This window comes from Porites lutea, chromosome 7, assembly GCF_958299795.1.
Source record: "Porites lutea chromosome 7, jaPorLute2.1, whole genome shotgun sequence".
Lineage (NCBI taxonomy): Eukaryota > Metazoa > Cnidaria > Anthozoa > Scleractinia > Poritidae > Porites > Porites lutea.
The window spans coordinates 6,063,693-6,088,731 of NC_133207.1; the positions used below are offsets into that span (position 1 = coordinate 6,063,693).

The 25,039-nt window shown below is 38.0% G+C and overlaps 2 protein-coding genes across 2 annotated transcripts; one reads left to right on the forward strand and one right to left on the reverse strand.

Annotated features, from left to right (window-relative positions):
• Positions 1-926: 926 nt before the first annotated feature.
• Positions 927-12,090, reverse strand: LOC140943640 (syntaxin-5-like). The gene is made up of 10 exons (XM_073392761.1): positions 11,722-12,090; positions 8,961-9,040; positions 7,302-7,357; positions 5,968-6,038; positions 4,935-4,976; positions 4,542-4,616; positions 3,924-3,980; positions 3,271-3,480; positions 2,167-2,288; positions 927-1,097 (listed from the first exon to the last, which is right to left on the reverse strand). The coding sequence occupies exons 1-10, from the start codon at positions 11,887-11,889 to the stop codon at positions 938-940; spliced, it is 1,041 nt and encodes a 346-aa protein (XP_073248862.1). The 5' UTR covers positions 11,890-12,090; the 3' UTR covers positions 927-937.
• A 65-nt stretch (positions 12,091-12,155) lies between these two features.
• Positions 12,156-24,518, forward strand: LOC140943340 (G protein-coupled receptor 137Ba-like). The gene is made up of 8 exons (XM_073392422.1): positions 12,156-12,750; positions 14,636-14,682; positions 15,699-15,876; positions 16,987-17,028; positions 21,006-21,149; positions 22,263-22,424; positions 23,135-23,247; positions 24,140-24,518. Exons 1-8 carry the CDS (start codon positions 12,307-12,309, stop codon positions 24,357-24,359), a joined length of 1,350 nt encoding a protein of 449 aa, XP_073248523.1. The 5' UTR covers positions 12,156-12,306; the 3' UTR covers positions 24,360-24,518.
• Positions 24,519-25,039: the final 521 nt, after the last annotated feature.

The following is a 25,039-nucleotide window of genomic DNA, read 5'->3' on the forward strand; positions in this document are numbered from 1 at the left end:
TTTCAATAAGACATCCACTGTATTTTCTATACATTGAGAGCGAAATCTCACGAAAAATAGCTAAAAGAACATAATGTTAATATGTATGACCGTGGATGACTGGCGAGTCAGTCTTAAGGTTCAGTTCGTCAAAGGAAGCAAGAAATATTCTTGGTTTGCAACCACACGCAAAGGAAGCCATGCATGTTGGTTCACAAAACAATTCAAATCTCTTTCACAGGATGTGTATGATAGAGAAATTAGTTTCCCGTGCAGTGAAAAGTTATAGCTCTTGTCGACCAACAAGCTTCGAACCAGCAATAGGTCTCCTTCAGGCTAGAAGGTACACGTATGATTTGTAGTATAAATACACCACATGTACTAAATGAATATATATCTACTACCATCACTGCGACAAATATCTTTTCCCTGTCTCTCCTTTAAGTTCAACCTCGTTCCCAGGGTTCTCTCCTCGCAGGACGAGTAGGAGAGAACCTAGGAACTAAATTTTGTTTCAAGTTCTCAGTGTTGCAGAGGCTGTGTTTCCTTTTGTATTTGCTGTGTTATTTACACTTTCTTTTAACGTTTTAATCAGCTATTTTTAAGATTCAATCGATTTGGTGACAGTTTCCACTGTTTGAATTTTCATAAATTTCGTGACTCAGCTTCAACAGCCCCAACAGCGAGGCAAAAATGGACAGAAGTGACAACGGACAACACCATCCAGACATACTATACATGTACATATTAAACATTACATATCAATACTTATAATTATTATAATTGTCAAATATTAACTATAATTTATAATTATAAATTATAGTTATAGTTATCATCACAAAATATGATGAAAATGAATAACTATAATAATTATAATTATTGATTAAATTATAATTATAAATTATGATTACAATTAATAATTATAATTGACCCATATTTATTATACCATTGAGCTAATTTATGCCATGAAGACAACGAAAACAATGAAGAAGACGATTAGAACGCAGAATATTTTGACAATTAACCATCTGTTGGATGTCACTGATTGGAAATATTTGAGAAGTTCTCCATGCGCCGCCTCTACATTAAGTTCTGTTGCTTCCACGTTGGCATCAATCCTTAAAAAACATTAAAACCAAAATGGTAAATACTTTGAATGTTAATTATTTAATAGAATATTTTGTGAAGTTAACCTAATATGTTGTATATACCTCCAGTTGTAATTTTAGTCTTTTTCAAATAACAAAATCCCTTGTACTTGAATTTATATGTAAGGTGTTTCTTTCTGTATGTTTTTGTATTTCTTCTTTTCTTTTTTTCTTATGTAATTCAATAACGCCTTTAGTTAAAGTCTTGTCCTGCCTAGATTAGCATTATAGCTATTTGCAGGACATGAAGTATTGTAAACTTTATATTTCTTTAAATAAATACATTGTTGTTGTTGTTTGTTTATTGTGGAAGTGCACGTAGCTACTTTAGCTAGGTTTAAGGAACTCCACTTAAATAATTGGAAACAAAATAATTTAAATAGAACAGGAATTAAAATCCTACCTGGCAGGAGGCAACCAGTCGGATAATTATAAGCATGACCGAGGATTAAATTTGGGACGACCCAGAAACAAATTCAGCTTGTGGTCAGAGCTTTCCTGCTAGCGGAGGTCTCTCTGGCGGATGTAGGGGAGGGTTAGACGTCAGTTAGGAGGGTCAGTTAGACCAAGCCGAAAAAATTTTTTTGGAGACCGCCCCTACCTTCCTTATCTCAGGGTCTACGTTGTAGATGTATATTCCTAAGTATTGTACACCATTTATGCTTACTGCAGCAGTATAAATGGAACACAATACAAATACGGTTGCCACGATTAATCATCAACGTGCCATACGGAAATTTCATGTTTTCACCAGTCGCTGAAAAAACTGGCCATTGTAGAGAGGTTATTTTGGCAGTTGGGGACACGCTTTAGTGGCTGTTGCCGTTGTAGAGAGTCAATGTACGGGCCATCTGCCGGGACAAAGAAGTGGTTGTTGTAGAGAGGCGGTCGTTGTGGAGAGCCGGGTGACCGTTATTGGAGGTTCGACTGTTGTTGGGATTTTTATTTGAGATGGTAGTCAAAACAGAAACCAGCCTTAACAACGATCAGTTGGGGGGTTTTAAAAGGAATACAAAGTTAAAGTAGTCATGCACCAGACCTTTCAATCTGTTCCTCCTGCTCCTTGACCATGTGTGCAAGTTCTTGGAATATACTGCCCAGTTCTACTATGGTTGACTCAATGTTTTCCATGGCAGTTGCCCGAGATTGAATGTACTCATCCTAGCCAAAAAAAAGCAGAAATACAAGTAGTTCGCTGTTGTCATTCTTTAATTTAAAATAATTTATTGGTAAGATGGAATCAGGGTTCCACCATAAAAAATCCAGCCCTACTAAATTAATCATAAAAGTCACGAGAAAAAAAATGATCGCCAACTTGAAAAAAGTCTTGATTGTTCAACAAAATTAATTCTTTCATCAGTAGAAAAGAAACGTATAGAAAACAGTCCATAGAATAATATTCGAAATACAGTCACACCCCGCTTTTCGAACAACCGCTTTATAGTACGGACACCCCATACACTGTATTACCAACAGTTTGCACTGTTCCTGGGGGAAAGGAAACCCTTGCATTTTCTCTAGGAGGAGAAGTCGTTACATCACATTGCCCTGGTAGCAAAATTTCTGGATGACAACAACCGAAAACGTCACTTATAAAGTGAATTTGCACTGTTTTAAACTTCATCGATCTTATTCAATTTCATTTAATTTGTCAAATGTTGGCGAAATTTTCTGGCGTTGTGCTCAGCTATGTTGTAAAGCGGGTGCGTGAAATTAGGAAGTTTCATGTCGCAGTCATGCAACGACGGCTAAGAAACGTACACAAAAGCGTGATGCACGTGCAGAGTTGTTTTTTTGCGGATATAAACCCATTGCCTTTTTCCAGTTCCCTTTGCCGTCGCCGGCATCGTTGCCTAAGCTCCATATTGTTGTGATCCAGAAATTTTGCTACCATGGTAACGTGACGTCACACTTCTCCTTTTAATACAGACACCCCATCAATACGAACACTTTCTATGGCCCCTCAGTGTCTGCATTTAAAGGGGTTTGACCGTACTGATTATGATAGGGCCGGCACATATCGTGAGACAATTGTGGGGCTACTAAGCCTACTATGTAAGTGATCCACGTCGATGGCCGCTAAAATACCGGGTGATATTGATGATATTAAGGTTTCAAGAGTTAATTCACTGTGTAAACTAACCTGTTGTTCAACTATCTGCATTTGACTCATGTCATTAGACATGTGTGGTCTGCTATCTAAGTGATCGATATCAATGGCCACTGCATCACTGCCTCCCCTTGCTGCATTAGATCTTTGTAGGATGGATCCCTGTATTGCTGTGGCCTGCAGACCGTCTACTGCGCTACCTTGGGAGAACTGCTCTCTTCTTTCCTTCTGCTGTTTAAGGTTCTAGTAAAACAAGGGGATTCAGGTTGTTAAGGTTACCGTCAACTTTCAGAGGGTGCCTACATGTGTATCAGAAGACCTTTGCCTGGACATAGTACTTTTGAATCATTATTGAGGGTTCTGGGTAACTGACCACCTACATGTCCTTTAAGCCAACATTAACACTTACTTCTCACTTAGGGTAAAATGCTAGCTTAGAGGGTGGGTAGTTTCCCCTACATGTGTGTTAGAAAACCTTTGCCTGGACAGTACTTTCTGATCATTATTGAGGTTTCAGTGTAACTGATTACCTACCCCTCCCTTAAGCTAATATTAACACTCAATTCTCACTTAGGGCAAAATGTTAGCTTAGCGAAGGGGTAGGTGGGCAGCTTCCCCAGACACCATAATTGATCCATAGAATGTCATATGACTGTACATTTACAGTGTAAATTATTGGCTCTCACCTCAGTCCTTACTTCAAGGACACCTTTAAAATCTTTTGACATCCTCGCCAATTTTGACTACAATGAAAAATAACAATGAACAAGTCAAAATTTTGCTCATAAAATGTAACAATAGTACTGTAAAGGTATAATGCTTTGAGATTGGGGCATTGCTTTGAGTCATGTATAAAAATTTTGTCCTCAGATCAGGTTTTAATGCATATGAATTCTAAAAAAATCTTACTGTACACTGAGCTTCTGTAAATTGAATACCCCCAATTGGTTTTTCTGTAAACCCTGTGTAAAAGTAATTCATTGCACGGTTTTCAATAAGGTCTTAAGTAGGTAGCAAAAGCTTTGGAACAGGCAGAAAACGAAATAAACTCGCACCTTGCGAGTGCCAAAGGCACAAGATGCTAGGGGGTGGAAAAATTTTGAAATCTGGGACTTTAAGAGTGCATTTACAGCATTCCGGAGCAAAACTTGGAGAGTGTTTGAACAGAACAAAGACAACATTAAATTCTGGTTTTTGGGGGAGTAATTTCCAAAGAATAATAGGTGGAGAGTTGACATGAAATAGCTGGCGAATTTTGCTGGCTGCCTGCTCTTATTGAAAACCCTGCATTGCAAAGACTGAACCTGTAGGGAGAGCACCACTGTACTGGAGTGGGTCTGTAAATGTTTCCCTTGTGAGCTGGCTTTGGATCTCACAAGCTGAAATAGAGACGAAATGTAAATAATGAATGCAAAAAATAATTATAAATAAAATATAATAATAATAATAATTAATAAATTCACACGAACACATGAACAAAATTAATATACCGTTCAACAAGTTACCTTGTGCAAGAAAACACTTACATTGTACAAAAATTTGTCCATTTAAAAACAAACAGAGCAAATGTTATGATAACTTCCTGTACAGGCGAGCATTTGAATATCAAACCAAAGTAACAAACTTGTATTGTATTACTTAGGACACAAATGCAATATACAGAGAACATACAGAGTGAAATAGATCTAATAACCAACCTCTTGTAATTGGGCTATTTGCTGATTGAGGCTATTGATATCCTAAAACATAAACAAAGAACAACAATGTTTTCTGTTGCATAGCATATTGTTATAGCTTCGGGGAAAAAAAACAAAACAAATATATATTCTCCCCCAATGAGAGCTTTTTTTCATTTCACCTCTACATATTTCTCTAAGCCCCAACTCTGCTAAAAGTTGAGTTTATATTTATAATCTTGAAGATATTGGCAAGTGTACAAATATGTACAGCAGATTGATTAAATAAGAGAATTGCTAAGTTATGCATTAAATTAGGTATGTTAAGCATCTCTAGGAGAACAACGGCCAGATATTAGGTAAAAACTCAAAATGGCAACTGCACAACACATGTTGAATCAAACAAAACAAAACTTTTCATAATCATGGACAAAATTCACTCCATAGCTTAATTATAATAAATTTTATTTCTTGACTACCAATATCAATGACTCAAGCATCCTTTCACTATGATTAAAAAATGGAGGTTGGCTGGTAAAAAAATCAACTTTTGCTGAATGCGTATTGGTTCCAATCTACATGTACAGTAAAGAGTGAAGTGACTGCCTTCAGGAGTTCTTTTGGGTACAGTGTACAATGTACAGTATGTGTAAACTCCACACACATGAACATGTACAGCTGTATGTTGATGCTCATAAAGGAGTCACATACACCTAGTAATAAAAGCAAAAAATAGCTTGCTAAAGAGAACACATGTATACAGTTTTTGTTATGACTGTTGTGCACTAACATGTAAGCATGAAACAACATAAACTGTTTTGTCAAAGAAATTAGAGCGTGATTTCTTGCAGTGAAAAAAAAAATTGTTTACAGTTTCTATGGAAACTGTTAACATAAAAATTAACTGAAAAAATAGACAAACAGTTTAAGAGTTGATGCAGGAGTACTTAAGTCAATGCTGAAAATGACTGTTGATGTTGACTGTATGCAACTAAAGACAGCACAGCTGTAATAATCATTATAATTAAAAAAACAACTACGTACTGGTCTGTACCTGCTTTATTATATAAGTCAGCTCTTGGATTTCCATTGGTCTGTCATCAAACAAGGATTTTTTCTTGGCCACTGAATGATTGAAAAGAAAAAAAATAGCAATGTTTTCCCGCAATTTTGATGCCATAAGTTACATTTTATATTTGCTCCATTGAACATTAGATGTTTATCAGGGCTTCTGATATTTCGCAGAAAAAAAGCAAAATTTTGCAGGATTTTCTGGGGCAAATTCGCAGAAAAATTGGCCGAATTCGTGGGATTTTCGTGGGAGAAAAGTCAAAATTCGCAGAAAAATCCGCTGATTTCGCCGGATTTTAGCGGAAAAAAGTCAAATTTCGAAGGATTTTCAGGAGCAAATTCTTACAAAAATCGGCCGATTTGACGGGAAATTTCGGGGCGGAAACTTCGCCAAGAAATAATCAGTAAAAAACAGCCGATTTTGCTGTTTTTTTTTTAGACAAATTTTGCTAAAATCGATCAATTTTGCGTCAGTATGACCAGCGTTGTTTAATGTTTTTTTAACAGGGATAATCATTTGCTCTTTCAACAACAGTTTGCTCGTTGGTAAAATCCAACTAGTTGGTCAAAAATATCAAGCACACAGCACTTTTCGCTACCAGTGGGCTATAACATACAGTATAGCCTAGTAATAGCTAAACCAATCAGGATGCAGCATTGATAATAGACCACTAGTTGGATTTTACTAATACACTGTATATTATATTTTTCATTATAGTGAACTACAATGAGAATACACATCCCCAGTGCAGTATGTCTGTAAATAACAAATGCAGCAACACTCAGTTACACCGTATTTTCCAATCATTTTTACATCTTTTTTGCAGAACTCAACATCTACTATTATTGTGTGGGTAAAACTTACCGGAGAATTTGTTATGAGACTGAGTTGAGATCGTTAGAATGCTGCATCTGAGTTATTTCTTGACAGTGGACTGATTTGTCATTTGAGCTGTAGTCAATGACAGTACAGAACATGGAACTGATTTTGTGATGGTGCAATCAATTAATTTTTTTTTTTTTTTATCTTTATCTGTCTCTAGCACATGGTTTTCCTGGAAACTTTACCAGGAATACATTAAAACATTTAAAACTTTCAATGTTATTGCAAAAAAAAAAACCTTTTCCATGGTATACTTTGTACTATTGTAAACCATAAAAATGACATCAACATCTAATCAAAACTTCGCAATGAAACCACTCACCAAGTTTTGAACATTTTGATATCATTTCTGTGGAAACATCATTTGCCACGGAAAATTATTTTCTATTTTTCAAACATACAATCATTAAGACTAAAGCTATGAACAAACTTACAGATAGCAAGCTTTTCCAGTTTTGCAAATGTGTTACTGATGTCCTTGCCAATGTGTCTGAAGAGCAAAATGAGAAAAGTACAGTATAATAATTATTTTGTATCATAATTTACTATCTCATGCCATTGTTTAAAATTAACTGCAAAGTATAGGTTACATGTTTGTGCAGCAAAATGATATCAACCCACTAGCATACAGTGTATATATGTATGTTTACAAAAGTGTTTAATTGAATAAATCATTTATTTTATTCAATTTCTCAGATTGTAATAATGACTAATAAGATTAGTGATTAATTAGTTTATTCTGTAAGATCGCTTAGCAGATATCAAGCAAGTTTGGAATCATCAATTGAACCTGGCATTCATTTCCAGTGATTTAAATGTGCATAAAACACCATACACGATGTGTTAAGCACTCTTAATGTAGGGCTTCTGATATTTCGCGCGGTCGCGGACCCGCGAAATTCAGGTATTACCGCGAAATCCCGCGAAATTCTCCCCAAAGCGCGAAATACTGCGAAATCCGCCAGAAATATTTCCAAATACTTGTCGGCAAAACATGTTTAATACTTATCTTGGCCATTAGACCTGTTTTATTCACCCCAAACGTCCAAATTTATCTTGAAACTTAGTCACTGCAACGAGTAAACAACATCCCAAAACTACCAGGCGTTCTTCAGGGTTCATACAAAACATTGCAACCATTTTTCAAGGACTTTTCAAGGACCACATTAGATTTTCAAGGACAACCTACTAGGAATATAATTTCACAGATTGTACAAAAATGCATATTCCCAGTATATTCTAATAAGACTTTAAGGCTTTAACTGTTTGCTTCACCAAATTCTATACATTTTTCAGTTCACTTGTTTTAAACTGATAGTTAATTATTGCATAAAACATGGAGCACTTTATGTAAATGACCTTTACATTCACTGAGCTACGATTTATATTCTGTCTTGGACAACCAAAAAGCATCAAAAAATCCTTTCCAAGCTACTACATTTAAAGTTGAAGAAAATTCAAGCTCTTTTCAAGGACTTGCACAGAAATTTAAGGACTTTTCAAGGAAAAATGGAATTCAAGGACTTTTCAAGGACTTCCCCTAAAATTCAAGGACTTTTCAAGACTGTGCGAACCCTGTTCTTAGATTAATGATGCGAAAAACTAGGCACTAATCATAATGTTAATAGCTTTAGCATTCGCTCATTTCTCGAGCGAATTGTTTTTGAAAGAGCAAATGATTATCCCTGTTAAAAAAACAACGTTAAACAACGCTGGTCAAATTGATGCAAAATTGATCGATTTTAGCGAAATTTGCCAAAAAAAATCCAGCGAAATCGGCTGTTTTTTACTGATTGTTTCTTGGCGAAGTTTCCCGGCCCACCGAAATTTCCCATGAAATCGGCCGATTTTTCTAAGAATTTGCCCCTGAAAATCCTTCGAAATTTGACTTTTTTCCGCTAAAATCCTGCGAAATCGAACAATTTTCCGGCAAATTTTTAATCTTCTCCCGCGAAATCGGCCGATTTTTCCGTGAATTTGCCCCTGAAAATCCCTTGAAATTTTGCTTTTTTTTCTGCAAAATATCAGAAGCCCTGTTAACAGTAGAATTTGTATCATAAGTTTACAAAAAGAAAAAATCAATACTTTCTTACTTGGCAATGACAAAAAACTGGCTTTTTTGAAAACCATTTGGTCTTTGATGATCCAATCTTCCACCAGTAAAGTTATTTCCCTGAAAAGCAATGTAACATGTAAGTACATACAGTAAGTACATAACTGTGTACAGTCAGGCAGGTTCCAGATGCAATCTTTTAGATTCTGCTTCTCCTTAATTTGAGTTCTTTTTCAAATTAATTTTGGCACCAACAGAACTCTGATGCTTCTTGTATAACAGGATCTTCAAGGAAGTTTCTTGGTAGATCCAGTGCTAGATACATTTTTTAGACCATTTAGACCCACAGACAATAGGTGTCATTACCTAAGGGTACTGTAAAATTCCGAAAATAAGCCCCTCCATGTGTAAGCCCCTCCAATTAATATAAGCCCCCACACCGGTAATGCAAAAAACCCTCCGTTAAATCGCCCCTCTAAATATAAGCTCCCCGGGGGCTTGTACTTGGAAAATTGCCCTCAAATACAAAGTAAAACAAAGCAAAAACTCTAAATTTTACTTCTTACTTTACGGCTAGCCCTATCAATTTTGAAATGCAAATTTCCCTCTATATATAAGCCCTTCTGAATATAAGCCCCTCAAAAAGGGCCTTTGAAAAATATAAACCCCAGGGCTTTTTCGGAATTTTACAGTACTTACCATTAATTTTACTTGAAAAAACTGGAAATTTTGGTTGGAAAATAAAATGGTTCAAGCCATTCTGCTTGGGAGGCTTCAGAAAACACGAGCTGTGATATGAGGTGATGCAATTTTTCCATTTGCTTCGTCTGTTAAGCTGGTTTGGACATACTTTGGAGTAGGTAGCTCTCCCATCACATCAAATTTTATACAGTAAAAAAGATTTGCACCCAAGGTGGTTTGTGTAAAATTAATGATAAGTATACTACGTGGACGTAAACCAATCAGAACTTCTGAACAGATTCTGGCCAGAACTTTGTCATAAGTATAGAATATTGGGGGCCATAAAGCAGATGTTTTCTCGCAAAACATTCAGCGGAGGGATGATGAGAGGTGGCTGAACCTGGGACATTCGCGTTCCCATAAATACAAGTATATTGATTTTTTTTCTTCACAAAATTTTGTATAAGTTCTGCTTTTTATTCTTAAGGAACGACTATTGGTCCTGAGGGAAATTGAAAACAATACCAAATTTTATGCCAATTTATCAGGACCTGAACAATCCATGAAAATCGATGATCGGGAAATCAATCGATCAATCGATGACAATTGATTAATTACTGTTGATTAGCATCGATTGGCATCGGCCCATCAATGATCAATCGATAATCACACTTAGGTGGTCGCGAACTTCATCGATTGCCATCAATTGGCACTAAATTCATGTCTCCGTATCTTCAGGTATCGCGGGAGTGTACGCAGATCGTATATTATTTTTAAACCTCAGTAGCAAAGTTTGAGAATATTTGTTCATCGATGTGGCTCCTTGAAAAACAGCACAAATAATTAAGACAATTAACATATCTCGTTGTCAGTAGTACAAACTTGATTGATTTAGCTTCGAGTTCATTGCAAAGATTCAACTGACCTGGGACGCAGAAACGTCATATATAACAGAAAATGTGTGCATTAAATTGAACATATTTTACGAATACTTAGCTAAACTGTTGGCTCCAAACGTTACATCACGCATAAAATATTTCATACCTTGCCTAATTTGCCAGCTGTTTCATTGAAGCATAACAGTGGCGTTTGTTTTTCTTACACACAAATCCGTAGTACATTTCTATGAATTTTAAACTCGCACGAAACGTGTGGGCGAATAAACAAGTTTACGCATTGCTACTCGCTAGTTTTTTCCCAAATAAAAAGCAATGATATCAGAACTTTATTAGTACTCGATGAAATTGGCAATTGAAATGTTTGACTGAATAGGTAATCGATTGATATTGCATATTGATAACAATCTATTATGTTAATTCATCGATTCCCATCGATTATCGATTGATATTGATAATCGATGATAATCAATAATCACAAAAATTTTTGTGATCAATTGTCCATCGATTATCAATATCAATCGATTAATTGATATCGATTGTCATCGATTGTCATCAATTGCCATCGATTATCGATTTCATCGATTGTTCAGGTCCTGAATTTATGGGAAAGAAAATTGGGGAATGTGAAAATCATAAATTTACATGCTAGAACCAACTTTGCTTCCCATGGGAAGTTAGCCCCACAAAAAATTCCTCACATTGAAGATCAATTAATCAGTGATGGCAGTTATTGGGAGACAATGGCTCTCCAGGATACCAAACCATTATCATATACTTTATTATTATCAACAACTCAGGTCATGCAACCAATACTGAACATACATTTGACTGCAACCGTGACTATGATATTATATAAAGCTCAACTGGAATTTTCAGAGATGTAGGGAGAATGATTGAACACCGCAAAATTTTCACAATGCAGTTATGGTTGCGTGGAACTATATTTTCCAAAACAAAAATGCACATGAGACACCGCACATTAGACGATGACTTAAACCTTTCAAGCTGGTACAAAATTAATCGCTTCACGAACCGTGATTAAGGAAACGTCTCAGCCTGGCTCTATAGCGTCTTCTTGTAGAGCCGAAATTCAGTTAGGGAAAAGGACGAACGATATCTCAGTGGTTTAAGTTTTAGCCACATAATTATACAACTCCGGCATGCACCGGCATTTTCTTGTTAAAAATTATGCTTCACTATTAAGGTTTATTTTCAACCCACCTGTCTTGATTGGAGTGATTTTACGGCGGAGATAAACTCCGATGTTCTGTCTCTACATGTCGTCATGTCCGCTGCTGCTGTGTCAAAGCTGATTTCGCTTGAAAATTCCACTCGAGTAAGATCGTTTTCTTCACCGCTCGACCTGGTTCGGCGGCGTCTAGCGATCATGGGGGCTTTACACCAACGCTGTTATTATTCCTCATCACTCACCAACAGAATTTCCATATTGCAATATTTCATAAAAACAATGGTTTAAGTTATAGTTTCAAGTCCTGAGTTGATTAGTAGGTCTAAAACCGAAGAGAAAAACTGAATTTTCCGAGGAAAATTTCGTCACTTCTGTGAAGGAAGCAGTATCTTTCTGAAATGGTGACGTAGAGCTTTGAGGATTACCGCTGCAAATACATGTATATTTGCGGGCTCACTGGAAAAACAACATTTCTGAGAAATGTCATTGAATCGACAACTTCGAACGGAATTTGTGGAGAAGTTTGTGCAAGGAAACGGTTAAATTATGTTCCTTACCAATTCCAGCGATTTTTGTGACTCTCTGGCTACTTTCGATTGCGCGCAGGACCTACAGTGATGGCGAAAAACCAAGCGATATTTCCAGGAACCCAAGTATCTCCGCCAGAGTTTGACGATTTGGAACAGAACTATGGCCGGTCTATCACCTTTTACTCCTTCACTAACAACACGAACCCAGCTACGATTGTTCCTGCAATTTCACATGTTACTCACCTGAGTTTAGCAATCGTCTTCACGACTTTGTTTGCGCTGTTGTTCTTGATGATCATAGTTCAACTTTTTCTCATCTTGTACTTCGGTCATCGAAGATTATCGTACCAGAGCGTCTTCTTGTTCATCTACTTGATTTGGGCAGCTCTGAGGACTACCCTTTTCTCATTCTATTTCAGAGATTCTGCAAAGGCAGACTCTTTGCATGCGTTTCCTAGGTGGCTACTATTTGCTCTTCCAATCTACTTGCAGTTTCTAACGCTGTCGGTTTTAACTGTTTACTTGGCGAAGGTAGGAAGGGTTTCGTCTTGTTTTCACCCTGATCTTAAGCCTAAGTTTAAGTCAGTTAGAGCACAGCTAGGGCTTATTCACTTCAGTCCAAGTTCGTACCTGTTAATTCAGTTTTCCTAGGTCCCATGGGGTTTAATACTTCCATGGTGCATGCCAAGGTACATATGAGGCCCCAACTGTTAAGCCCAAAGTTCCATTAGACTACCCGTACCTTTTTTTTCTCTACATCAAAGGCAATTCACCCGCAGAAAGCTGCCCCAAAATTTCTAATCCAAACGCTCCTTGGCTCAAAAAGGTCTTTTCATCCCCCCATCAAAACTCAACCTATACATGTAGATACATCCCCACCTCCTCAGGTTGAAAGGAAATTTGTGTATGTTGGCCATTCATGTATCTGTTCACTGAGTTCCTCTTGAAGGCTGTTAAGCTTTAAGGGCATTTAGGGAAAGTTCATTTAATATGACAAGGGGGGGGATGAAGATATTGAGGGGGGGTTCCGAAAATTTTTAGACACCCGAAGGGGGGGCTCTGAAAAAATTGTTGCGCTAGGAGGGGGGGCTCCGAAAATTTGTATACTTCAAAACCAACACATGACATCATCATACAGATCGGATGGTTTTCAACTCAACAATTTAATGACCTGTGCAACTCAGCTATTAGTTATATATCACGTGGTTTACAGATATAACAAATGTAGTCTCAGTAATTATTACACTCTTGTTCATCCCAAAAATGCTTTAGAAAATTGTATCACAACTGTATCTCAAGTTTGTCATAGTATAAACCATTGAAGACAATAACGATAAATATATTTAATACAGTCTAGCGATCTTTTTTCAGGGGAGCAAAGGAATTGAAGGAGGAGGTGGGGGGGGGGGGCTCTGAAATTTTTTCGACTACCAAGGAGGGGGCTCCTAAAAAATTGAACCGCTAGCGAGGGGGGCTGCTAAAATTTCAAGCTTCGAGTTTCAATATCTTCATCCCCCCCCCCCCCCCCCCCCCCTTGTCATATTAAATGAACTTTCCCTTACCTAGTGTACCGGGCACAGATGACGTAAAACAAAAGAACAAAAACCATGAAACCATACCACGCAGATTTTTCCCTGAACACAAAACAAAGAAGTCTTTTGTTTTAAATGTCATCTGTGTCCAGTACACAAAGTTTTGATCGCTTCAAGTGTGAGCCACTTTGACCAAAAAAAATCTGACCATATAATGTTTACCCTGCTGGAGTGGCATTTGAGGCTGTGCTGTGAGAAAAATTAATGATAGGGACAATGTGACAGCAACAAGAATTTCCAAAAAAAAAACAATAGGTTTAATGAGCAAGCCAACAACTTTTCATGTGGAGCACTCGTTTTTGGATGACTATGGTGCGAAACTGCCTAATTTCATGTTTTATGGAGAACGCGAACAAGCAATGACAACATTTTTTTTTTCTTTCTGAACTTGGATATTGCCCCTTATTCAACTTCTGGAGGGTTCACCTACATTTTACAAAGTAAGTGGGTAGGAATAATCGCGATATAGACTGAAAGAATACAATTTTTACTTTTTAAAAGACGTTCTCATAGCTGTCGGGTTTTTGGATTTTAAAGCCCCTAATTATTGTAGGGAACCCAGTGTTTTGAACCTTTGAAATTCAGTGTGGGGCCCAGCATAGGTTTGCTATTAAAAACCTAAGATTTCTTAGTTTCCTGAGAGCAAAGGTAAATGGTACCAGGAGCCGCTGGGCACTGCTAGAGTAGAGCCTTGTTATTGATACAATCATGTAAATAACATATGTCTGGTAGATGACATGCAAATGAAAAGATTACAAGTGTTAAAATTGTGTCATCTCTTGTGAGTCATTAAAAGATGATGATGGATGTTTCTTTTTGGGCAGGTTGTGTTTAGAACAAGAAGAACATCTTTTGAGCCAGTAATGTTTATGTAAGTAGAAAAATGTATTGTGCTGCAAAGTCAAAAGAAAAAAAAAGGCCTGTCAATGATTCAGAGAACTACCTAACACGTTGTAGTTACACAAATTCATTTTTTTGTTACAAATTCGTTTCCGACCTTCTACAGAGCTGTTGATAAAGGCTGGGTGCCAGGGTTTATAACCTTGGCTACTATGACCTTGATCCCCAGCTGCCAATTCATACAATGTAGGAAACATGGAAGAAAAAAAGGAAGTTCCTAGCTGTTCAATTTTCTGTCTACTAATTGCATATACGTGTCCTCAATGAATTGAAATTTTAGTGACAGCCCACTTTCTTTCTAAGAATAATTTATGAGATATTATATTTGTTTATTATTTTTGTTCAACAACTTTCTCAGGCCATCAAGGGTCAATTATTATTAAGCTGCCTCTTTTGAGTTTCTGACAAACAATCTTTGCAGATGTTGGCAAACATTTTTGGATGCAAAAAAATAAAATAATCAATGTTAAAACATTCATACATCTATCCATAGCTTGATGACTGTATCCTGATTTTTTGAACTGTGTCAACTGGGAAAGGCAAATAATGCTTCAAATAATTGGGAGGTTTGAAAGATTGGGGTTAAAATTGTAGTTTTTGACCAATTAAGGGATGTTACATGTGGGTTTGGTTAAAATTTATTGGGAGCTCCAAATCTCTGAGGGTTTGAGAAAGTAATCAGGATTTTACTGTACTCTCTCACCCTTTCAGCAATAAGCTAGTAGTTAAATTCCCCTGAGAGTTGACAAACCTTAGCATTCAGCCCAAAAGTATATATATACAACTTTAATCATTACATTCATGCATAAACAAAATCTTGTTGACTAACTGCAACCTGTCAAAAAACCATTCAAAGAAGTGTAGCAGGTCAACAATCAAATTTAAAGTTGATTAGAAATTGGCTGTGTCTCCAGGGACACGTCTCCTTGCCCAGAGACAGCATTACACCTACACGGTGTCTTACTGTAGCTTTGTTTCCTTCAACAGGAGATATCTGCTTGTGTCATTTGTCATGGTGAACGTAATTTTCTTGGTCATCAACATCGCAACTGCAGTTGTTTGTCCATTCCAGGACGCTCATCAAATTATGGTTATAGTGAGGGTGGTAGTTAATGGTCTCCTCTTTGTTTTGGTGGGAATTGTGCTCTGTGTTTGCATTATTAAGGTTTGCATTCATTAATATAATAATTGGTTATTTATTCATGACATGTATTTAACCCTTTAAACCCTAAGATCAAAATGTGAATTCTCATATGTTGTCCCTTTAAGGGGTGGCGAATGGTACCTCGAAAAACGTGGGTCTCAGAAAATTTTGTCAGGATCTCGAAATCTCGGAAGCGTTTATGATAAGTCTCGAAGTCTCGTTTTTTCATGGTTAGTTTTTACTTTTTTGAGCCTCGAAACTTTTTACCAAAGAGTCTCAGGCTCGGATTTCTAACTAGGTTCTCGGTGTCTTGGCGAGTCTCGGATTTTACCATTCGCCACCCCTCCTTTACATTTCCTACAAAAGTAGTGGGGAGAAGTTGGTAAAATGTCAAGCAAATTCATCTTGTGTGGTCATGTCTATAATTCTCATGAATACTCTGTTTTACTAAGCATTGATATTACAAGGAGAAATTTGATGCTGATCACTCTTAGGGCTTAAAGCGTTAACGCACATTTAACAGTTATTGAATGAGGCTCACACCTTCAGCTATTCCTCCCACATAAGTATAAGCATTACCAGGAAAATTTTCTTTATCCTACCACTACAAACTAAGCAAAGAAAACAGTGTCTAGGATATCGTGGAATGAGGTGCAGATGGTTATTAGTAGAACAAGATTTTTATCTGAATTTTTGAGTCAACTTTTTTTGTAGTTGTCATATTTCTTGCCCTGTTTGAATGAATCATGCCCATATGGAGATAATTTGAAAGATCTCTTCCCTTGCATAACAAAGACGTTAAGGTTGTCTATATTGGTTAAAACTGATGATGTCACAAGCCAGGGGTAGATCTGGGAATTTTTTACTGGAAGATCGGATTACGATAAACACTGTTGACAAGTTGTTCGAAGCTCCATCCCTTAGTACTTTCCTTACTACATATTATCCTCCCAAAATTATAATTTTGAATATGCCTGAAATTTAATTCTGCCAAAATGTGATGTGGCATGTTAGAAAAAAAAATTAACCAGTTGAATTGTGATGTCCGATCCTGTTGATGCTAGAATTTCGGTGTCAAACAAGTGCTAAAAAGAAGCTTTATCTCAATGAGCATACCTATTTTTCTTGCAGATAACAAGAGCTCCAGCTCTCAATTTGTTAATCGAGGGACAGGTACATGTTGGTGTTTGTTTATATTTTGGTTGTTGTTGCTGTTTTTTTTTTTTTTCATTTTTTTTATTGTGTGGTTTTTTGTGGCACATACAGTGCAGTTTAAAGTAATACATCAACTAACATAATTGTGTTTTCTAAAATCTGCATTTTTAAATTTAATTATACAATGTTGAATTTAAGTTCTGTTTACTAAGGTTAGCCCTCTCCATCAGTCATCGATTTGAAAAAGACTCGTTCTTGGTGATTTTTAAGTGAGGTGTTTTTGCACACCTTGGTATTATTACTTGCTGTCAGTAGTGGAGGTTAATTTTTTGACTTTTGTTAATACTGAATTAAACTGAAACACTGACAAAATAATGGATTACGTATAATGGGTTCAAAAAATTTATTTACTATTATCTTTTATACGTATGTTTGGTTTTCCTCTTTGTTTTGGAAAAGGTTAACAGTCATTAATTCCCCTTGACACTGAGTCGAGGGACCAAATGACACATGAGCAGCATTATCCATAGGCAGATATCTGCATCGACATGTTAACGTCTCTGTGACATGTCCTAAACTGAATATTTAATGCGTTGCAATCACTAATTTAATATGTACAAGGTGTGCAAAGGTGTAAAGTATACAAACATCCGTGCGATAATATGGTGCAACGAAGAATGTGATACATAGTTGTGTAACAGACGTAACAGCCATAATGACCTCTACACCAATCAAAACTTCGAGAAGAAGAAATGGCTTAATACCCTTCCACTTTAAAGCAACCTTAAAGATAGGTGGATATGCGGATACTCAGGCACTATGTATCCGCGTGTCCGCGTACCGGGTATCCATCGATATCCATTTTGTCACTACCTATCCGAGTTAAGTATCCTCGTATCCACATAGTAAATATCTTTTAAATAATATTCACTGCGTATCCGCGTGTCCGCTTCGATATACACTTAAGGCAGCATATAATGAAGCTTATAGTATGTCTATAAAAAAAAGATGTCAAGAAAGAAATACCAGACGGTGTATAGCCCGTGCTTCTTGTAATAACTTAGCGTAGCAACGCGTGTGATCAAATGACAGATGTTGGTACATATTCCACCCGAGGCTGTAACCTCTAATAATGGAGGAGAACCAGCAGAAGCTTGATCAGAGAACAAATAGCTTTTATTTTCTGTTCAAGTCCCTGTTGTTTCTACTCAAGCTCCTGAGTTTATTGTTCAGGTTTCTCCATCTGTGACGTGCAATGGACTTTTATTTGAAGTGTTGAGTTTCCCTTGTAAAAGAGCTGTCAAGTTCTCTGAGACACTTTTTGTGCTATCTTTTGATTTTTTCCGATGCCTTACCGGCGCGCTAATTTGCGGCTTCATGTCTTCCTTCATATTCTTCTCTTTCAATGAAATTTTAAAGAAAACAATCTGAAAAAAAGACTTAAAGCAACAACAAATCAGCGATCACTCTTCCACTTCCTCTCTTTGAATCCGATTGTCGTCATCCAGCCACTGTTGCTTTATTCGCAGGTTTTTTATAATCACTTCTGTCTGCCCGCTGCAGGGTTGTCCCTAGGATTTCAAGTTGCCGGGTAAATACAACAAGTAGGCGGGTAATCAATCAGCTAGGGATTTCTTTTGGTTCTATTTTTCTTCTATTTTCCTATGGAAGGCCACGTTCTTAGTAGCCGGGGGAAATCCCCGGCCCCCCGCCTCTTAATGACAGCCCTGGCCCGGGCTGCTGAAAATTTCTCAGCATAGTACCGCTTGTGATAAAATGACAGATGTTTATACATATTCCACCCGAGACTGTTACCCCCAGCAATGGAGCAGAAACAGTAGAAACCTGAAGAGAAAAGAAATATATATATATTTTTCTGTCCAAGTTCTTTTTTAAGCTCGTGGGTTTTCTGTTCATGTGACTCCATCGGTGACGCGCAGTGGACTTTTTACATGAAGGTGTTTTCCTTTGTAAAAGAGCTGTTAAGTTCTCTGTCAACGTTTAGTGTTTTCCTTTGATCATGAAAAAAGAAGACATAAAAACGCTGTCGGAGAAGAAGAGAAGAAGTTCTTTTTCCGATGCCTTACCTGCGCGGTAAGTTTCTTTAAGTCTTGCTCCATATTCTTCTCCTTTAACTTTATCGATCTATCCAGATCGCTGAATTTTCGTTAACACTCTTCCGCCGCCTCTCTTTGAATCCGATTGTCCTTCTTCAGCCACTGTTGCTTTATTCGTAGGTTGTTTATAATCAATGCAGTCTGTTTTGTTGGTTCGTAGAGCTCTCCAAGCAGCTTGTCGTCGCTGTACATAAACTAACTATGCTATCTTAAGTCGACGGAATCTGTTTTCGACTAAGGATAGCATAGCCAAGGTACAATCTTTGGCTAACAAAAATAAGATGTATCTCTTGAGGAAAAAGCATGGAAAGACCTAAACTACCAACAAGTGCAGTGTGAGCACTGAAAATGCTTGATTGAAAAATGAATGTCCCTAAATTTCTCGCTAAATTTTTTTCATATTTTTTGCCAAAAGTGGGGGTTTAATTCAGTGATGTCATAAACAGTTGCTCATGTTGATTTCTTCTGCGCGCTTAGGCGCACGCGCGCAGAGTTTTTTCTTCAGCGATACTTTTTGTCAGCACTAGGGCGTCTGTGGTATTATTAACCTATTCTATTGTGGGGCTAGTATCGCGTAGTCAACTTGTTTCTCTTCCTGTTTACAACAATTGCTGATGGCGCCATCCATAGCTTGTGAGTTCTTCATTTCGAGTAGCAAGCAAGGGAAAGAGCTCGCAAGCTAGCGGCAACGCTGCAACTCATGTGCCCCTCACGCGTGACTTCGCACGGTTTACCCCAAAGGAGAGCTTAATCACCGTCTACACCATCTACCAAGTGTGACGTCACGTTACCATGGTAGCACTATTTCTGGCTGATAACGAAACTGACGGCGACGGCAAGAAGAACGGCAAAAAATATTACGTTTATATTAACAAACAACAACTTTGCACGTGCATCGCGCTATTTTGTACAATTCTTTGCCGTCGTTGCACCACTACGACAGGAAACTTCCTAATTTCACGAGCCCGCTTTATGGAGTAGGTGAATACAACACAAAAATTTTCTTTTTTTTTTTCTAAACTTAGATACGGTCCTGTCGGATTAAACCCAACATTTGACAAATTGAATGAAATTAAATAAGGTCATTGAAGTTTGAAACATTTCGAATCAACTTTATAAGTGACATTTTGGTTTGTTGTCATCCAGAAATTTTGCTACCATGGCAACGTGATATAACGACTTCTCCTCTCTATTAATCACCAGTCGGCGCGGTAAAAAAGGACAGATATATATTTTAGTCGTCAATCAACTGACATTTTTGAGCTGTCTAAACTGCTTATTTGTGGCCTGCAAGCAACGACTTAATCTCAAAAAGGCATAAAGGTCGCCGTTTGAACAGTAAATCCTCTATTAAGCCCTCCCTTTTAGTGGAAAAAAGTTCTTAACCCCCTTGTTTATAGTCCTCCTCCGGGCTTTTCCAGAAACTTTAGAGTGGACGTAAAAAAATTTCAATTGGTTGGTAATAGATTAGATCAAAAGGAGCGGAAAGCCTTTCACACGGCTTAGCTGCATGTGGGATTAGGTATGGTTCGGGTTAGTTTAAGGGGCCCTTAAAAGCGTATTTCAATGCGTTTTGAGAGACCATTTAAAGAATTTTAGCAACAAGGGTGTCACCTTTATTTACCTTCATTTGCTTTGTTTTTCGTATGTTTGTTTTTAGTGAAAAATAATGTTGAGAAACAAATACCACCGAATTATACCCCGCTTAAAAAGTTATTCTGTATGAGCAGCCGGCGCTTCCGTGGCAACCATACCGTGATTTTTGCTGGCTGCTGTAGCTTCTGGAAAACACTGGTTACACCGAGGATTTCTTTGTATAGAGGTTCGTTATGTCGAGGTCCCACTGAGTAAGTTTGGTGATAATTTCCTATTTCATAGGGAGCTACAACACGTCAAGGAATTCTTCTTTGCGTCTTGGTTGTCCTGTTGTATGTATCCCGAGTTATTTACAACCTTGTAGCTGTTACTGTGCCTTATGATGTATCATCGTTTGGATTTGGTTGGATCAATGTTTCTGATGAGGTACTTGTCACAATTTCATTCGTATATAGCCTCCCACGTGGACAGTCTTTTGGCTCGTCACACACTTGAATCGAAATAGCCTGCGAGCAAGCTCTTCGGGCGCGAAAAGGAAGGAGAGCTTGCAACTACCTCTGTAATTTAAATTCCGGCTCCAATTTCCCTGTTGCTCCCAGTCGACAGAGCGGTCAGATTTCCGCCAATCAGCGCGAATGTAAGCAAACTTTGAAAAACACGCGTCAAGGGTAATGACGACATTACTAATGTCATCTCTGCCAATCAGCATTTCGCATCGACTTTTTGATGCAGATATTCAAATTCCAGAGACGTAGTTACAAGCTTTCCTTCCTTTTCCCGCCCCGCCGCCAGAGCGCCCCGGAGAGCTTGCTCGCAGGCTAGTATTGAAACGACTCTGTATCGAAAACACCGAACTCCTGTTATAATGCCCGGCCATGACGGATAGAGAAATTTGAGGAAGGCGTGCGACATTACATGATTTGTAGAGAGCTATTTGTTGATTTTTCTCAGCCCATCCCCAGGGATCAACCCCGAGAACTTACGCTTGGGAGGCTAAGTTGGGTCCACTCGTTCCTACTAAAATGTCTATTTTATACCTCGATTAATCACTCAGTGGGGGCCTAAAAGTACTGTGAAACGACCAACAAAAACTTCCAACTTGTTCTTCAGCATTGTTGCAAAACGAGTTAAATAGCGATGTTGTGGGTTTACCACCCACGATTCAAACCTGTCTTGTAGCAAATCAGGTTTCCAGTTGTTGCAGAAAGAAGAGAGTAGTTCTACGTTTTGTAACAAAATGTGTACATCGTCATGATGCTCCTTTTACTGGCCTAAGGTAAACTTGACGTAACTCCAGTGTATGGCGTGATCCAATAAGAAGCCAGTATTCACGCTACTTGCAAGTCATCCGAGCATAACGGTGCTTATATCTCCTCGAATTTGTACCAACAGGCACATTCTTAGCAGGTTGACATTTTTCATCTTGTTCTTTCTGGATATGACAACCTATCCCATAAATTCACAAATATATAATATCTTGAGGTCATCACTGCTCTTCTCTCTAATTACACGTGCAAATTTTACCTTTTTACCCTGCAGAATGAAATCCGATACCAAACACCTGGTCCAGGTCAAGACTCTGAAAATGTTCGTGATTATAGGTTCATTACATTTGGAGTGGTGCTGATCGTTTGGGAAGTTCTTCCCACCTTTATGGTTTTATGGTTTTTTCGCGTCCGACGACCTCAAATTGGAGACATGGTGATTCACTCTTGTTCTAATATTTATTTTATAATGCTTAAACAAGCAGCAGACAACTCAATTTCAGTTTGTAGCTCCCCTCGTTTGCTAGCATAAGTTCTTCCAGTTTTCTCTGGTTTTGCGTCGGTGTTCAGCTGCCCTAGGGATTCGTCTGTCGTGAATTTGCATAAAAGTAAGGGAATGTACGCGGTTATTATCATTATTCCAAATATTTATCCGTCTATTATTGCCATAAATTCCCCGGTTAATTCTTCATAACCAGCTAACATTATCCAAATTTGTAAGACTTACATCATTAGTCCGATTATATTTCTATTATTCGGCGATTGACGTCACGCAAAGAAGGTAGCTTGGCGGCCGTTGTGCATAACTTCAGAAAATCTCACACGCCATTAATGTTAGTAGCCCGACGCTACGCACGGAAGAAACAGCGCAATTACAAAAATACGTTCATTTATCTACTTAACTGCAAACGAATATGCCGCAGAACGTAGGATATGATCAGCCATTTTACCAACTGAACAGCTTTGCAGATTTATCGTTCACGAAGAAATTCACTCAAACAAGTATTGGATCCGGCTTTCGTATGATATGAAAAATAACACTCGAGATCTGCATTACTGTTCGTATCATACTTAGCCTCATCCGATAATTGCTTAATATTTGCCATGGATGCCTTGTAAACATACGTGTTCTGCTAAAATTTTCAGGGACCCTCCGCCATTGCGTCGCAGAGTTACGACAAAAAGTCTTATTTCTTTGACAATCCTAGAAGATATGACTCGGACGAGGATCTGACCAATCCGCATGTGTCTTGTAGAGGGTAAATCACTTATGTATGTTACCGTAGTCAGGTAGTCAGTCGAGAGAGGGAAAAAAACGAGGCGTAGGGTTCTAGCTTTTCTCACTCAGTATAGAGCTGCAGTATTTTTTTCTGTCATTGTTATTATTATTTTTCGACGTGTAGTTTTTTTTTTTTGTTTTATCATATTATGTATTTCCAGGAGCCCATAATCCAGAGCGAGCAACTTCCATGCGCTCGTGTCACGGCGTTTTCACCCGACAGACCAGGTTATTTTTAGAATGGTTTGGCGCGAATTTTGAATACCTTTTAAATTCCAAAAACCACTCAGCAAAACCTACAAACCTAAACATAATATTTTTTGCTTTTTGATGACGTTTAGTTTTCCTTTTTGAGATCTTCTACTTCGAATTCGCTCATAGACATTTCGGAGATTCTATTTTCGCGGGAAAAGTGCCCTAAAATGTGTCTAAAAATAAACTGGTCCGTAAAAACGCCGTGACATAGGCCTAGTATGGAAGTTACTTGCTCCGGGTTATGGGCTCCTGGTATTTCTTAGTTTATCCATTTGTTTTCTGTGAACGCTCGGTATTTCCTGTAGACAGTAACCATCGTTAATTTTGAAAAGCAGTGGAAAGTCAGAGAAAGTAGAATAAGCAATCAACAGTGTCAGCATACAAATTTCGGGAGGGGGAGAGGGGGGGAGAATACGACGAGCTCTTCTCGCCAGTCTCCCCTACCCTCTGACCCTCACTTACTTGTGCACCACAATCCGAGCGAATTGGACTTCTCACGGGTCCCCAGGAAATGCCTACATTGCAAGCTAGTTTCCCTCTCCCCCAATAAACCGCGGCGACATAACACTGAGACAGTGACTCAAGTTACGCCCTATCTTTTTATGTTTGTTTTTCAGTAATTATAATATTCCAGGTGTGCTTAGTCCCTCACCAAGTGTCAACGGCACTAGTCGAGCAGCGCGATCCTACGGTTCCATCTCAGGCATGCGCAGTGGAAGCTTTCAGAGAAGCAACAGTAACTCAAACCTCTATATTCCGGGTACCACACCTCCTCAACTGTTTTCGGCAGGGTCTGGGTACCAACCAAGTACGTTAGTAGAGCAAAATGAGGGATAGTAAGATAAATATCTTCGGAAGATTGAGAGAGATTGTTGACAAGCTTGAATCACGGCACTCGCCTCAAGGCTTAAAGCCTGGAGGAGAGCAAGGTACATAATCTTGTATTCAAATTTTGGTTGATGCGCATGAAATATTATATAGAGGATATTACACGGTGGCGCGAAGGTATCAATTTTATTTTCGAGTCGCAAAACAAAGCGAGTGAGTAAAATATTGTTGTGCCACGAGAAAATAAAATTCATATCTTCAAGCCGCCGTGTAATGTTCTTTTTATTATATAGACAAAAAGACATAGAAAGGGAAATTACCTAAATTACGTCATGGATAAACTCACGTGTGAGATTATGGAAAATAAACCACTCGGGTCCCAGATGTAGTTTTTATGAATTTTACGAGTGGTATATTTTCCAGTAAAACACTCTTGTCTATATAATAATTTATCTGTTGTCACTTGTTAATAGTTTAAAATCTATAGTAGGATCTTCTTCCATTCCTTGGTCCAGCCATGTCGTAGAATAGAATGTTAGAATTCGTTGTTCGTTTCCTGTTATCTGCTTAATTAAGTATCACCGGTTCCTGAAGAGCAGTTTTGAGCCTTGTCGAGTAAGTGTGATGTTAGCTTTTCTCAGAGGTGACATGTAAGAAGAGGTTTTGTCACTATGTTAAAACAGTGCGTG